Genomic DNA, 16,169 nt, shown 5'->3' on the forward strand with positions numbered 1-16,169 from the left:
CCCCTCTTTTAGTGTTTTTCTCTCCGAAGTCTGATTCTCTCAGTGAATTCAACATCGCAGTTTCCGTGTCATGAGCCTCAGCGTGAGCATCGCTCTCTGAAACTGGGCCTCAGCATGAGAGTCGTTCTCTGTGACGGAGCCTCAGCGTGAGCGTCGTTCTCTGTGACGGAGCCTCGGCGTGAGCGTCGTTCTCTGTGAGGGAGCCTCGGCGTGAGCGTCGTTCTCTGTGAGGGAGCCTCGGCGTGAGCATCGTTCTCTGTGAGGGAGCCTCGGCGTGAGCGTCGTTCTCTGAGACGGAGCCTCGGCGTGAGCGTCGTTCTCTGAGACGGAGCCCCGGCGTGAGCGTCGTTATCTGAAACTGAGCCTCAGCGTGAGCGTCATTATCTGAAACTGAGCCTCAGCGTGAGCGTCATTCTCTGAGACGGAGCCTCGGCGTGAGCGTCGTTCTCTGAGACGGAGCCCCGGCGTGAGCGTCGTTATCTGAAACTGAGCCTCAGCGTGAGCGTCATTATCTGAAACTGAGCCTCAGCGTGAGCGTCATTCTCTGAGACGGAGCCTCGGCGTGAGCGTCATTCTCTGAGACGGAGCCTCGGCGTGAGCGTCGTTCCCTGAAATGGCCCTGAATGAGCGCTCGTGCTCAGTTAGGTCCAGGGGTAGAACCCGACTGTCAGCATGATCCTGGTGAGAATGTCAGCTACCGTACCCTACGCACTCATTTTAACTAGTACCAGTATCAATACCCAGGTTTACATGTAGTTCAGACCTGAATCCTCAGTCCTTAGACCAGGATTTAAAGACTGAGGAGGAACAGGTGGACTGTGGTCAGTCCCTCAGCTTTTACAGAGTGAGAACGATGAATAACGGAGGCCTACAGCTGACATGTACCGCTGAGACAGTCTGATTTATCGAGCCAAAATATGTCATTATTTTAGTCTTAAATGTTCTTTAGTTTAGTCACATTGACCATTCGACGCCGTCATTGACCATTCGACGCCGTCATTGACCATTCGACGCCGTCGTTGATCATTCCAAGTTCTGCGGCGAGGGAACGTGTCACTCTGCAATTCACCGCCATGCCGCTATGGGTGTGTGTGGGTGTGTGGTTGTGGTTTCAGACGGGTCACATTTGAATCCTTGTTTATCTTCTGGTCATGGCGACCGAGGTGGAGCAGGTGTGTTTGGAGCTCATCGATAGCCACGAACAAATTCTTTTGTTGCAAATGTTGAGGCGCAGGCGACAGGAAGACGTTTGAGGGGGACGTCTGTACAGCCACTAAACGAGACGAGGCTGAGAGCGGGTGAATTTACCACACTGGTTCGCCCACTGAGGGACCTGGATGAAGAAATGACGTTTTGAGTGGACCAATCACAGCCCTTGCGGTCCGCGTCGTCGCGACGTGTAGTTAGGATTTTTTGGAGGAGCGCATCAGGCGTAGGCGTAGCGGTCTGCGTCGACGCAGAGGGCTACATGTAGCTACGCCATCGACACGACGCAGAAGCTAAATCAGGCTTTATCAGTGGAAGTTTGTTCTCTTCGTCTGAGTCTAGTTCAGCGGTTCAGAGGTGTGGCGAGGTGCACTGGTGTTTTTACAACCATGTGTGATTAATAGAACTGTACAAGAATAAGACAACCAATAAGAAAGCTTAAATTTTCTCTACTATATTTGACCCTTTTACTGAGTCTTTGTTTAATAGGCATGTTTTTTCGGGTAGTTTGGTGTAAAAAACTTAAACAGGTACAGGAAGTCTAGGCTTTGTTACAGTAGACTGCTTGAATAAGGCTGCAGAAATGTTAGTATCAGTGTATTTTTCTGTAATACACTTGTTACCAAATGGAATTTAAACATCTGTGCATTCTAAACTATACAGAAACAACAAAAATTTAAAGAGGATATGAAGATGATGCACCTCTGATGCAGAGATTTGAGCTTGATCTCAGGTGAGCTTTAGGTAAAAATGTTTGATATTTACTGATCTAGTTCCAGATCATAGCAGCGTGATCGACAGCTGAGGTCTCCACATCCTCTACGATCAGACGGATCTGCCCACCGTGGAGAAGATCCTGGATCTGGGATGTCTGATGAAGACTGTTTGTTTTTAGCTGATTTAGCTGATTTAGCTGATTTAGCCTAGTCTTCGTTGCCCTTCGCTGACATTTGACAGACACGCTAACAGCGAAGTTTTCTGCCTCATCCTCTCCAGCTGATCCTCTGACAGAGGGATCAGATACAGCCTCTTGTCTTATTCCCACCAGTTTCAGCAGAAATATTGAGAGCACAGATCCTTCACTATGAGGATGATGATGATGATGTACCTTATCCTGATGACGAAGATGCAGATCAGAGATCTTTGAGTGTCAGACTGAGGAGAGGAGAGCCGTAGGCTGGGTCAGGTCCCAGGTCTAATGTACATGGATCCAGTCTGGTACCTGAGCTCCCTCTCCCTCTCTCTCGTCACATGGACCAGAGGTCGCCCTGAGGCGTGATTTTTTAAAATTCTCTGAAGTTAAAGTGAGTGCTGTTTTAGTGGGAGGGGCGGAGCCTAGGCTGTAAAGGGTGCGCTCCATTTACACACATGACAGTACAGACGGGTGTAGGACTCACTGAATCATCAGGTTAATGATGGAGAGAGTTTAAAATTGTAGTTAAAATGGAAACTCACACCAAGCTGCAGTTCAAAGGTAGTTTTTAGTTTTTAATCGCCGGCCTTCAGAGTGAAACGTCCTTTCACTCAGGCTGTCAGACTTATTCAAAGCCCCGTGATGATACCAGGTCCCTCAGCCTGCTCAGGTGAGGCGTCACAGAATATGTGATCTGCTTCACCTCTATTTTTACCGACACTTCCCGACACCGTTTAGGACCTGGAGCTAAAAATAAAGCAGCAGATCCAAGGTTCTGTGAAGTGATTGGTTTGATTTCTCATGAACATCAGGGATATTTTGGTCCTCCTAGATGAAGTAACCACCATGTCAATGTGGGCGGAGAGATTAGGAGGTTATCCAATCAGCTGTAGCCAGCGTTTGTGCATGAAGATGGATATAATGGCTGACTGCTGGAAGGCTGAACCTTAGTGTGAGTTATTCTGTGCTCTCCGTAACCCTAGAGCAGGGGTGTCAAACTCAAGGCCCGGGGGCCAAAACCGGCCCATGCTACAGTTCCACCCGGCCCACAAGGTCACATCCTGTTCTTAATAAAACTAGCCCAAAAATATGAAGTCTGCAGATTTCCTCCAGTATGAAAAAGTCAAATTAACCTCGATGATATCAAATACTTAAGTTGTATAAATGTGGAAAAAAAATTTAAAAATTATAATTTTGACTTTATATAACATATTTTGATTTTGTATATTTATTATCTTGACTCTGTCTCATATTTGAACCTTTCCTATTTATAATTTTGACTTTAGATACTGTATTTTGACCTTTCAAATTTCTTATTTGACTTTTTATCTAATATTTTGGCCTTGTCAATTTATTATTTCAACCTTTATCTCATACTTTGACATTTTGGGTGCATCATTTTAACTTATAAGTTATTTTTGCCTTGAAAACATGACTGTGACTTTCTTTTTTATGTACTACTTGCCTTTTAAAAGCATTATTTTGAATCTGATTTTGTGTTTTGACCTTTTGCACTGTTAATTTTGACTTTGTATCTCAGATTTTGAGCCTTTTTAACTAATCATTTTGACTTTTTAAATCTCAATCATTTATCATCAGTGCTTATTTTTCCCCAATAATTTAATACTGGTAAAAATGAGGTTGACAGACAAATATGGATCCTGTTAGGCCCTCAGGTTAGACCTTAATTCAGAATCCGGCCCCTGCTGTGATTGAGTTTGACACCCCTGCCCCAGTGAGCTCCTCATCCGTCTACTTGACTGCCTTCATGCAGATTTAGCAGTGAAACGTCTGAATAAAATGATGAAGAAACCTGTTGTAAATGGTTTTAGGGATGCACTGACTCAAGCTGTCCTAGCCCGAGGATGCTCACTGACAAAGACTACAAACATGGCCGACACCTGTCCTGTGACTGCAGCATGTGATCCCATCATAATGCTGGCCATACTGGCCAAACCCCAGACTGGTGATCCAGTGCTACAGATCCAGGTACCAGGTGCTAACAGGGCCTAGGCTAAACCTCACTGTGACTCCACAAACACATGACCTGAGATGTCTGAAGGCACTGATCCATTTTAGAACAGGAGTCGTACACTTTCATGTTATATGGATGGAAAGGAGGGTTTTCTAAGCCCCGCCCCCTGGAGCGTGATGATAACTGTCTAGATGACAGCTAGACACCTGCATGTGTCTGTTGGGTCAGTGTATTTTCTGGCAGATCCGTTTCCTGGCTAAAACCAGACTCAAAAAATCAGAGAAACTCTCGTTATTCTGTTTTGTTTTTTTTTTCACTTTTGACCAAAAATGTTAAAACGGAAAAACAATTTGGTTTTTCCAATTCCATTATTTTGTTTTCTTCATTTAATGAAATACTTGAGAAAAAGGAAGTCATGTGAGCAATTGGGAAAGGTGAGCTTTTCAAAATAAAAGCCCCCAGTTAAAACAAAGAGCAATCCATTGAATTTTACAGTATTGTAATAGTCAATAATGCTCTGTATACATTATATGATAAATAATGTAAATAGCTAATTAACTGGCAATTTAATGGACTGTAATGTTATTACCTTTCTTTAAAATCTTTCATTTTGATTTCATATAGATAGATAGATAGATCTATCTATCTGATAGATAGATAGATCTATCTATCTGATAGATAGATCTATCTATCTGATAGATAGATATAGATATAGATAGAGAGATATATATATAGATAGAGATAGATAGAGATAGATATATATCTATAGATATATATCTATCTATATATCTATATAGATATATATATATATCTATCTATATATCTATATATAGATATATATATATCTATCTATATATATATATATATCCATTATCATATTGTTAAACACAACGGATGGCTCTTGTTTTGACATGGAGGCTTTTATTTTGAAATGCTCACCTTTCCCAGTGGTCACATGACTTCCTTTTCCTCAAGAATTCCATTAAATGAAAAACAAAATAATGGAATCGAAACAAACCAAAATTGGACCCTGTTTTTCAAAATGTTATTAATTTTTTCCTTTTTTTGGTTTTTGGTTAAAAAACAGAATAACGAGAGTTTCTCCCGTTTTTTTGAGTCTGGTTCCTGCCAGAAAGTTCTCTGACCCTGTTGGTTTAACTGGGTGGAGTCACTCCCATGATTCCCTGCTATCACCGTTTTTATTGAAGAGCCCCTCTAAAGAAACTGTTTGACAAAAGGATGGAACATTTTTTAAAAGTTCTTGAACGTCTCCTCAGGACTGAGCCTTCCTAGTGAAATCCTTCAGTAGAACTGTGAAGGCTTGGACTTACCTCCATGTTTGTATGAAATCAAACCCTCCTGGCTTTCTTTAAAGCGGGCGGTCCCATCAGTCCTTTCTTCCCCCTCTTTGTGTCAGGACCAGCTGGTCTCGCAGGACTATAAATAGCTGTCTTTGACCTCCAGAGTTATATTTGGTTGTTAAAGAAAGGGCAGGGAGCAGCGACGGAGGAGCAGAAGTCCGGACCGAGCTAGAACCAGAAGGTAGCACTAGCCTTTCTGTCCGGGTCAGACGGGCAGTAAGTCCACAAGCCAAGCCGTCACGCAGCAGGGATGGGGGATCCAGCAGCCCTGGCCGAGGCCATCATCCCTCCGGTGACCACGGCGATTCCAGCCACGCTCGCTGGGGAGGCTGAAGGTGAAGAACGAGCTGAGAGGGAGAGGGGTGTTTGTTAGGGGTGGAGGTCTCTGCGTGGGTCTGGGGTTTGTTTGAAGGAAGGATTGTTAGAAAAATGTTGTCTTCTTGAAGGTCCAGGTCCAGGTGCAGGTACGGCCTTGCAGAGCGCTGCTGGACTCTAAATGTGTGCCGTTTAAACTCTGACCAGCTCTCAGGGCGTCTGATAGAACCTGACAGTAAATATGGCTCATTCAGGTCAATGTGTTCAGGTAACCTGTGTTATTATTCTAGTGTCCTATTTCTGCTTTCTTCCCAGTTGAACTGATGTTTGTAGATGTGGAACAGTGAAATAGATGACTTTTAGACACCCTTCTAGCAAAGAGGTGTCAAACTCGAGGCTCTGGGACCAAATCTGGCCCGTGGTGCAGTTTTACCCGGCCTGCAGGATCAGATCATATTTAATAAGAACTGGCCCGCAGGTCTGAGGTCTGCAGATTTCCTCCAGTATAGAAATAAGAATTTAACTTTGAAGATTTAAAATAACTTTTGTTAAATCATAAAACCTTGAAAAAGTAAAGAGTAAAAATAACGAGATAGAAAGTAAGGAATGGGGAGAGAAATTAGTTTGTGTTTTCATTTAATAGTTTCAATTTGCATCTCAAAATTCTACTTAAACTTAGCATTTTGACTTTTATCTCATACTGTGAACTTTCAGGTTTCAATTTTGAATTTTCAAGATCATGATTTCAAATTTAATCTAATATTTTTCCTTTGAAACTCCTAACTTTAACTTTTAATCCCATATTTTGACTTTTTAAACTCACAATTTAGAATTTCATCTCAAATTTTGACCTTTTAGATTCACAAACTTTAATTTTAAGGTATATCAACCTTTTAAACTCATGATTTTTAGTTTTTAGTTCATATTTTGACCTTTAAACTCATGATTTTTACTTTCTATCTCAAATTTTGACCTTTTAGATTCACAATCTTAAATTTTAAGTTATGTCAACCTTTTGAACTCATGGTTTTTACTTTCTATTTAAAAAAAAAACATTGACTTTTTCTTTTGTGTTTTGACCTTTTTATCTCAGATTTTGACTTTTTATCTCAGATTTTGAGCCTTTAAACTTATCCTTTTGACTTTAATATTTCTCATCAGGTGTTCTGCCCCTTGATCAACTACCTGTGAGAATAAGATTTACAGTTTTTGGTTAAATCTTGACCCCGTGAGGCCCTCAGGTTAAACCTAAATCCAGATTTCGGCCCCTGCTCTAGCAGATGGATTTCAAACACAAAAGTTGCTGCTTACTGTGTGTAAACGTGAATTTTCTTTAGAGTCCTTTAGAGAAAAAGAGAATGACTGTACACTTGAACCTGAAAGGATTAGATCACAGTGAATGCAGAATGATTCTCTAGAAAGTTTTATGATATTTCAGCACCTGCTCTTTTAAAATGTCACTGAGTTTGACCCAACGCCATTTAGCGGACTGCACCACCTGTTGGTTTCCTTTGCAGCTATTTTCTCCCATCATCCATTGTGGGATGCCATAGCAGCCCAGGAATAGCTGGTTGGATGTGGTTTATTTGTCTGTTTCTGTCACCTCTGTGCTCGGGCTTAAAGGCAGACCGTCATGTGATAGCCGACACATTTCAGAGGTTTCAAATTCAGAAAACACGCTTTCATACAATGGTAGTCCTCCGTTAGGCTGTGCAGAGATGGTTTCTGTGCCTTTCTTGTCTCAAGCGACTAAATCAGCCTGTCAAAGTAAGACCTTCTTTAGACCAGCAGGGCTGGACAGGAGACTAACTGGTCTGGATGGTCTCAGTGCTGGTCTGCATCGCTCCTGTGTGCCGGTCAGCAGGGGTATTTCTAAACTGTCGGTGTCTGGCCTCGTCCAGCTCGCTGCTTTCTTGTGTTCAGGAAACCATGGCAACCAAAACTGAGCAGAGCATGTTGGAGCTGATAAAAGTTATACTATAATGAACTCTGTCCTAGTGGCCCGTCTCGCACTCGCTGCACTCCTGAAAAACCGTCTAACCTGGCTGCCTCCTGCTCACAGGAACACAAAATCCAACATTCACTGTGTTTACCAGCTGTCTAAAATAATCAGTTAAGGCGAGTGGACGTGTGAACGCAGCAGGAAATGTTGGAGAAAAAGCACCGCGTGTTTGCAGGGTGACGACGTTCATATCTGCAGACGTGGGGGGGGTTTAGATCTTTGTGCACCTAACGGGGCTCCTCAGACTCCATCACGCTCTTTTCAGTCTGCCGTTGACATCCTGCGTATGTCTGAGTGAGAAAAAGGATAAAGCTGTTGCCATGGATACGGCTACACCTGTATGAGAACAGCTCTAGATCCATGATGACGGCTGGGAGGGACACCCTTACGGTTTAACACCCCCATTTAATGAAGAAACAGCAGTGGTGTGTGGGAACACTGAGACTAACTTTGCACCTATTTTACACAACATTTAATGAAAAAACCATCATACAGTGGATTTGAATGAATAATTGCTAGTTTCTTTAGTTGAATTTACACAAAGCTAATTCTGTTAGCCTGTTAGTTACAGTTTCCTTTATGTGTTAGCATCAAGCTAACAGTCTCATCTGTGGCCCCTCTGAGTCTTCTGTCTCATTGTACCTCCGTTTTTCTGCACGTCTCTCTAATAAAGTGATCGATCTTCTCGGTTTGCTGAAACAGTTTTTTCTCTTTTTTTGTTGAATCCCAAATGAAAGGACTGAGTAAAAAGGTTTAACACCAAAATGAAGAGGGCTCAGATTTGATCTCTGCCTTCTTTCTGTTGCAGATGGTACTAAAGCCCAGTCGGCCAATAAGAATGGGAAGAAGGCAGACTCTGGATCCAGCAGCGGTGGCAGCTTCTTCACCTGGTTCATCGTTCTGGCTCTGCTGGGTGTCTGGACATCTGTAGCCGTGGTCTACTTCGATCTGGTCGACTATCAGGGAGTCCTGGGTGAGTATGAAGTCCTCTGGTCTCTTCTCTGGTGTGCCGTGCAGTAATATGGATTTTTAAAATCTTCTGTTCACAAACGCAAACCTACTAACAGTTCATGAAACAACCTGAGACCCGGTTAAACCGTGATATGGTGTATTCCACCACAGCTGACCTGAACCTCGTCCAGTCCTGTGCCTGCCCTGTCCCAACAATCCCGGCTGAACCCCCACGCTAACTGTTACTAGCTTAGACATCTCTTCTCACCGGCTACCTCCCATTTCATTGATGTGGGTTTTTTTCAAACTTGGCCTCAGAGGAAGAATAGAGACAAAGATACAGTAGAGCAGTGGTTCTCAACCTCTTTAGTCCATGACCCCAAAAATAAAGGTGCCAGAGACCGAGGACCCCCGCTGTACCTGAAGGTGAACACAGCCATGCACAATTTAGAATAGTCATGTGGAGACGAGGCCGTCCATTAGGGAGGATAGATGGGAGAGTTTTCTGGCACCCAGCCAAACTGAGGGTCCATGGAGGTCAGTAAAACCATGGTCTATTGTAAAGTTAAGCTGTGATATCCATATTTGAAATTTAACCTGAAAAAATAACCACTCTTATCAAAGAAACAAATATATTTTTTAATCATTCGTGTAGTAAATAGCCTTCTTAAAAATGTAAATCCCCTTTGTTAAAAAAATTATCTAAAGGCTTTAAAAATTGCCAACTAGGTTAATAATGGCAAAAATGGGTTAATGTGGCAAAATAGGCATAAATAATGGTAAAAGGGAGTTAAAATGTGGCTGGAATGGCTTTAAATGGGCAAAAATGTGTGGAAATTTAGTGAAATGGGATGGAAAATTGATATAAAATGGCCGAAAAGGGTTGACTGAAATTGGTTAAACTAGCAAAAATTGGCATATAAAATGGTGAAATGGGGTTAAAAAGGGATTAAATTGGGCGTAAAAAGGGATTAATCGTAGCAATAATGGGTTAACAGAAGCAACATTAGGCTTAGGGGTAAGGGTTGATTTAGAGGTGGCAAGAACTGGCAGAAAGTAGTAGTGGAAAGAGTTTAAAATGGACAGAAATAGGTGTTAAATGGTAAAAATGTGGTAAAATTGGTGGAAAAAATGATGAAATGCGGTTAAAAAAATTGACAAAATTGGTGTGTAATTTTAAAAATATTAACTTTTTTGGAGACCCTCTGTCAAGGTTGAGAACCACTGCAGTAGGGTCTAGAAATCATGACTAGGCTAGCATGCTGCTAATGCTAGTTAGCTAACATTAAAGAACAGCATTGTCTTTATTACTAGCAGTATACAGCAGCTTAAAATGACCCTGACATCGCATGTTGGCAGCATTAACGATGTTTTCTCTTGTCTTTGAGCTTATCCAAAGATCTGACGGCTGATTGGTTGAATTGCCAGCGTGGTCGTTTCCACAAGGTGGTCCAGTTTTAGTGAGTAGGTATGGTAAACAGCGAGCGTTTCCACAGACACCTGTACCCTCACTTGGTGGGCAGGCAGATGGTCAGGCAACGCCACCAGCTCTCGTTACTCACAGCGCCGTCCAGTTCTTCTCGCCACAGAGTCTGCACCTCTGAGGATTTACACGGACATCGTTACATCATTACCTGATAATATTCTTCTTTGGATATCCACGACATAGTTAAACTCGGACTTTCATGTTTCCGTTTATCGTGACTCTATCGACTATCGGCTAACTGCAGCGGGTCTGTCATGTGCGTAGCTCCACTCTTTAGTGGCGGATTGGTCGGCTTGGCACCCCTACACAAAAGAAAGGTAGGGGTTGGTTATTTGGGACCCTTCCGACTTTGATAATGGAAACGCAAAAAGACGCGTACTGTGCCATACCAGCCTGAACCGCCTGGTGGAAACGACCTGTAAATGTTCTGCAAACCAGCCATTGGCAACAGGAGCGAGTGTTTTACCAGCAGCAGATTTAGAGTCTCTGCTGCATCAAACATTTAATGGAGACTGTTGAGTGTAAGCTATGAGTCTGCAAACATTCACAAACACCAGGCAACAGAAAAAGGCCAACCTGCAAGGCTGCCCTCCCCAACTCACCCACGATTATGGCTTCTAATCACTGATAACCCGACCTGTGTCGGTAAACACGATTAAAAGGTGAAAGTAGGGGAAGTGACCGTGTTGCTGCTAAAATGGAATAAACGTTGAAAAGCTGATTTGGTAGATCTGCAGCTTTAAATAATAACATTCAGGCTGCAGTGAATACACCGAGGTGTTCCTGTGAACTGGCTTAGATGGGTTAAATATTAGATGCACAGAAGCCGGTCCACAAGAATCCAAACAAGCCTTAGGAGTGGGACAGTCTGGTCTGTAGAATAAACTCCTCCCTGTATTAAAAGAAGGCGAGGGTCTGCTTTAAACCGGCCGTAGCCTCGGTTCTGCTGGGGACTGAACTAGGCTGAGGGGTCATGGCCATGGTTTTCTGGTAAGTTCTGTATGTGTTGATGGCGTCCAGATCTTCAGCACATCAAACGACATCAACAGTTCTTTATGCTGGAGCTCAGGTCAACAAAGGGCCAAAGCTTATAGATCCTGGCCTTTAATTTTGATAACTATTTTAGCATCATTTCAGCTGTCTCCATAACATTATAGTCTATTTTCTATCACGTCGGATGCTCCAGATTGAACTCTTCTGTGTTTACTGTGGCATGTTGATCCAAACGTCTCCACTCTGTGAATGCACGTCCCTGTTTCTGCATGAGTGTTTAAAATCAAAGCCTACGTCACTTTTCTGCACTGGTAATGATAAATGATGATGATTTCTAAGATATGGATGAAGAATCTGTTTCTCTGATCTCTAATGGTAATTTGTATGTTTTTTGTTTGCATGCAGACAAGGCTAAAGGCTTACAAATTAACCTGTCTGAGGCCTTGCAAGGTAAAAATGGACGGGCTTCTTTGTCTTCAATCATGTAGTTCACTCAGTCCTTTCTTCTCTCATTTTCTATCTTTCAAAGTTTTTGACATCATTTTTGGGAACCTTTACCTTTACCAGGTAATGAACGAGTGCTAACTGCTAGTTAACCAGGTGAACCAACTCATCAGGGGGTCATGACGAGGATACTATCAACGATGATGGTCTTCCTCACTGATAATAGAGTATTGATATGGTATCAGCTCAGTCTGATCAGCTCAAGTCATCGGTTACTTTTAATGAGGAGTTACCGACTGTTAGCTGTTCACTAATGCTGGTTAGGTCCTCATCCAGGCTTAACTATACAACATTTCTAGTACCTTGTCTAAGACAGGGGTTCTCAACCTTTTCAGCCCGTGACCCTCAAAATAGAGGTGCCAGAGAGCGGGGACCCCCACTGTACCTGAAGGCCATGCACATTCAAGAATAATCATGTGGAGACACGGCCGTCCATTAGGGGGGATAAAGGGGGGAGCTTTCTGGGGCCCAGCCAAGCTGGGGGCCCATGGGGGTCAACAAAATCATAGTCTATTGTAAAGTTAAGCCGTGATGTGCGTATTCTATATTAAACCTGAAAAAATAACCACTCTTATCAAAGAAACAAGTCTCTTTGTTAGATCATTTGTGTAGTACAGCGTTCTTAAAAATGTAAATCTATTTTGTTATTAAAAAAAAGAATAAAAATGGGTTAAAAATGAAAAAAAAATGGTGTAAACAGTGGGGAAATTAGATCTTAAAAGGAGCAGAGATGGGTTGAAAGTGGCACAAATTATATAAGAATGGCAAAAAATAGCAGAAAAAAAGCAAAAATGGGTGTACTAGTGGTAAAAGAGAACAAAAAAAGGCTTTAAATTGGCGAAAATGGGTTAAAATCGATATAAACTGGCAAAATAGTGCTAACTGAGAAAGACAAAATAGGCAGAAATTGGCAGAAATTGGTCAAACTGGTAAATATTGGCATATCAGATAGTAAATTTGGTTAAATTGGGAAAAAAATGGGCATTAAAAGTGGTAAAATGGGATTATAGTGGCAATTATGGGTCAACAGAGGCAACATGTGGCTTATGTGGCAAAAATTGGTTTAGAAGTGTCAAAAACAGGCAGAAAAAAGTGGTAAAAAGGGTTTAAAATGGCAAAAAATACATGTTGGATGGCAAAAATGTGTTAAAATTCATGGAAAAAAAGATGAAAACTGGTTAGAATTTGGTAAAATTGGTGTAAAGTGACAACAGTGGAATTCAAAAAATGTTCTTTTTTTTTTAGGGAATTTGGAGACCCCCTCTTAGTGTCTCGTGACCCCCAATGGGGTTCTGACCCCAAGGTTGAGAACCCCTGGTTTAAGAGGCATTATGTGTGATTAACCAGTGAATTTAAAGTACCTGCTCAGTAAAGGTTTAGGAGGTAATCCCTCAGTCATCCCCTGGTTCGAGCAGTTGGACTCAGTCACTACCTGGTAACTCTGCCAGTGTGCTCTAGGGTTAGCAGCATTCAGTCTTCATTTCCCCTGGTTCACAAACACCTGGCTAAGGTTTCTTACCTGGTTATCAGGCCAGCTTTAAGACTCTTATTGGAGCTCTGAATCTGAATGACTTAAGAGAGTGTCAATTTTGTAGATTCTGTTTTTTCTGTTCTGTTTTGGATCCAGGGCTCTTCACGTTCATCTCATCCATCTTGCCCAGATACCCTGTATTAACCCAGCAGCTCTGAGACTAGACTCACAAATGTTGTTTACAGTTATTGTTGTAAAGAGTACTCTTTAGCTAGAACCTGTAGTTCACATATCCATTTCCTGTGTCCCCACATTTACCCTCTCTGAGCTCCTGTTCTTTTATAAACCTGGGACCTAGCTGATGTGGGGTTTTTAACGTTTTCATAAAAACGGGGCGCTCCAGTCGTCTCTTGAATTGGTCACGTAGCTTTGGTTGACAGCCAAGTGCTGAACCATGTTTGTGGTGGTCTGCCTGCCACTGCCCAGAACTGAAGACCCTGCTGACAGATCAGGGTCCCCTCTTCTTTGTCCTGCACCTCAGAGGCTTCTGTTGTTTGGAGCATGGTAGATTAGCTGGTTAGTGTATTTCACTCTGACTACATTTACATGAAGTTAGAAAAGCTGAGGTGCTGCTCATCTCACTGGACTTTTAGTATACATGGAAGCATGCTAGTACAACCAGAACTGTGCTAGCTCTAATCTGCTGGAGTCAGACCGGCATACCTGGATAATGGGGTCAGAGACGCCTCGACTTTCTTCATGGTTCAACTCAGAACAGTCTGAGCCTGCAGTGGCAAAAAGGCAAACCATTTTAGTGATTTTAGTGGTTTCAGCTGGCAGATCTGTTGCAGTAAAAGCCCTGTTAGCTCATCTACTTGACCAATTCCAAAACACTGAGCCTAAAAGACAGCAGCACATGCCAACATGTGAAGACAGAACCCAGGTTTAGAGAATACAGGAGCTTTACTTTGAAGGAATCCACCAAGCTTTAAACGCATAGACTGACCAATCAGAAAAGAACAATCAGTGAAACGGAGGATCCATCAGCCCATCCAAAGACAGCAGGACTCTTAGATAATGTGTGACTCATCTCCTACAAGCTTGGTGAATTCCTGACGTGTCTGTTAATGATGCATGCAAATGTCCAGTAATCAGTGCAGCCTTGTTCTGAGAGAACCAACATGTGTGTTTGTTGCTGCTGTAGGTAAACTGGTGGCATACGACACAGATGGCGATGGTGATTTTGATGTCGAGGATGCTAAAGTTCTCTTAGGCAAGTTGATCAATCTCTAATTTACAGCTGATGTCAGTGTTTGGTGTTGGTTGCTTGCAGAAAGTAAAACTCAAATGTGTGATTCTTTTTTACAGATTGGTCTCCTGAGTGTCTTTACTTTATCATTAGAAGTTTTTAATACTAGTGATACTCTACAAACTGATTTTAAGGAGTGTAATCCTTCTGCAGGCAACCGATGTCAGAGAATCATAAATGTGTTTATTTCTGATATTTTAATTTGGGTTTCTTTTGCATGACTTACAATGACAGAGTTGACCCATGAATGACAGAGCTGAATCACTGTGGTGTGTGTATTTGTCCAAAGTGAATATCAATCTATCCCATTAAAAACGTTAATCTGAATCAGGTAGGCTACTCGACGGCCTTTAGAGCCAGATGTTTACCCTGTTGGTGTTTCAAATGCAGACATGTACATAATGAGGTATCGATGGACAACAAGCTGACGGGAACTGTGTGCTTTGATTTTTAGTGATCCCTCCTGTAAAAAACAGAACACACAGTATGCATATTGTGTATATTATTTATATTTATTAGATATAAATAATAATAAAAAACTAAAGGTGGTAAGGTTTTTCTACACCAGATATCTTTAACAGACTTTTGAGTAACCAAAAAGTAAATATACTTTACATGTCTCTATTTGTCCTCGCCTCATGAAGACGGGCGACAGAAACATCATACTGATGATGAAGCTGAGGTGATCTAAGAGAGGATCTTACTTTGGCAGGACACTGTCAGCACAGGACGAGAACTGCTGCGACCTCAGGATGACACTTAAGAGCAGATTTAACCAATCAGATGATGTTTAAGAGCAGATCTAACCAATCAGATGATGTTTAAGAGCAGATCTAACCAATCAGATGATGTTAAAGAGCAGATCTAACCAATCAGATGATGTTAAAGAGCAGATCTAACCAATCAGATGATGTTAAAGAGCAGATCTAACCAATCAGATGATGTTGAAGAGCACATCTAACCAATCAATGATGTGAAAGAGCAGATCTAACCAATCAGATGATGTTTAAGAGCAGATCTAACCAATCAGATGATGTTTAAGAGCAGATCTAACCAATCAGATGATGTTAAAAAGCAGATCTAACCAATCAGATGATGTTTAAGAGCAGATCTAACCAATCAGATGATGTTAAAGAGCAGATCTAACCAATCAGATGAGGTTTAAGAGCAGATCTAACCAATCAGATGATGTTGAAGAGCACATCTAACCAATCAGATGATGTTGAAGAGCAGATCTAACCAATCAGATGATGTTAAAGAGCAGATCTAACCAATCAGATGATGTTAAAGAGCAGATCTAACCAATCAGATGATGTTTAAGAGCAGATCTAACCAATCAGATGACGTTCATACATCTTCACACAGATCTAACCAATCAGATGACGTTCATACATCTTCACACAGATCTGACCAATCAGATGACGTTCATACATCTTCACACAGATCTGACCAATCAGATGACGTTCATACATCTTCACACAGATCTAACCAATCAGATGACGTTCATACATCTTCATACAGATCTAACCAACTCTACAGTTTTTCCTGATAAAGTGAAGCCTAATCCTTCAAAGGTTTTTAATATTATTATGTATATACGTTGATATCAGTATTTGTGTGATAATTAAAGGTCGTGGTTGTATTAGCGGTCATTTCTGTGACTTACACTAATGGTTCCTCCTC

General features: G+C 41.9%; 1 protein-coding gene across 5 annotated transcripts in view; it reads left to right on the forward strand.

Annotated features, from left to right (window-relative positions):
• The window catches only part of asph (aspartate beta-hydroxylase), a 74,084-nt gene that overhangs the window by 24,357 nt on the left and 33,558 nt on the right, over nucleotides 1-16,169 (forward strand). For 2 of the 5 annotated variants that reach the window (XM_041802827.1, XM_041802829.1), the window contains exons 2-4: nucleotides 8,581-8,745; nucleotides 11,608-11,652; nucleotides 14,382-14,450. In XM_041802827.1, coding sequence (XP_041658761.1) covers nucleotides 8,581-8,745; nucleotides 11,608-11,652; nucleotides 14,382-14,450 — 279 coding nt within the window. Of the gene's footprint in view, nucleotides 1-5,601; nucleotides 5,791-8,580; nucleotides 8,746-11,607; nucleotides 11,653-14,381; nucleotides 14,451-16,169 lie in introns of those variants that run through there. The other 3 variants (XM_041802826.1, XM_041802828.1, XM_041802830.1) reach the window with 3 other exon arrangements.

The sequence above is a fragment of the Cheilinus undulatus genome, linkage group 13 (genome assembly GCF_018320785.1).
Source record: "Cheilinus undulatus linkage group 13, ASM1832078v1, whole genome shotgun sequence".
NCBI classification, from domain to species: Eukaryota; Metazoa; Chordata; class Actinopteri; order Labriformes; family Labridae; genus Cheilinus; species Cheilinus undulatus.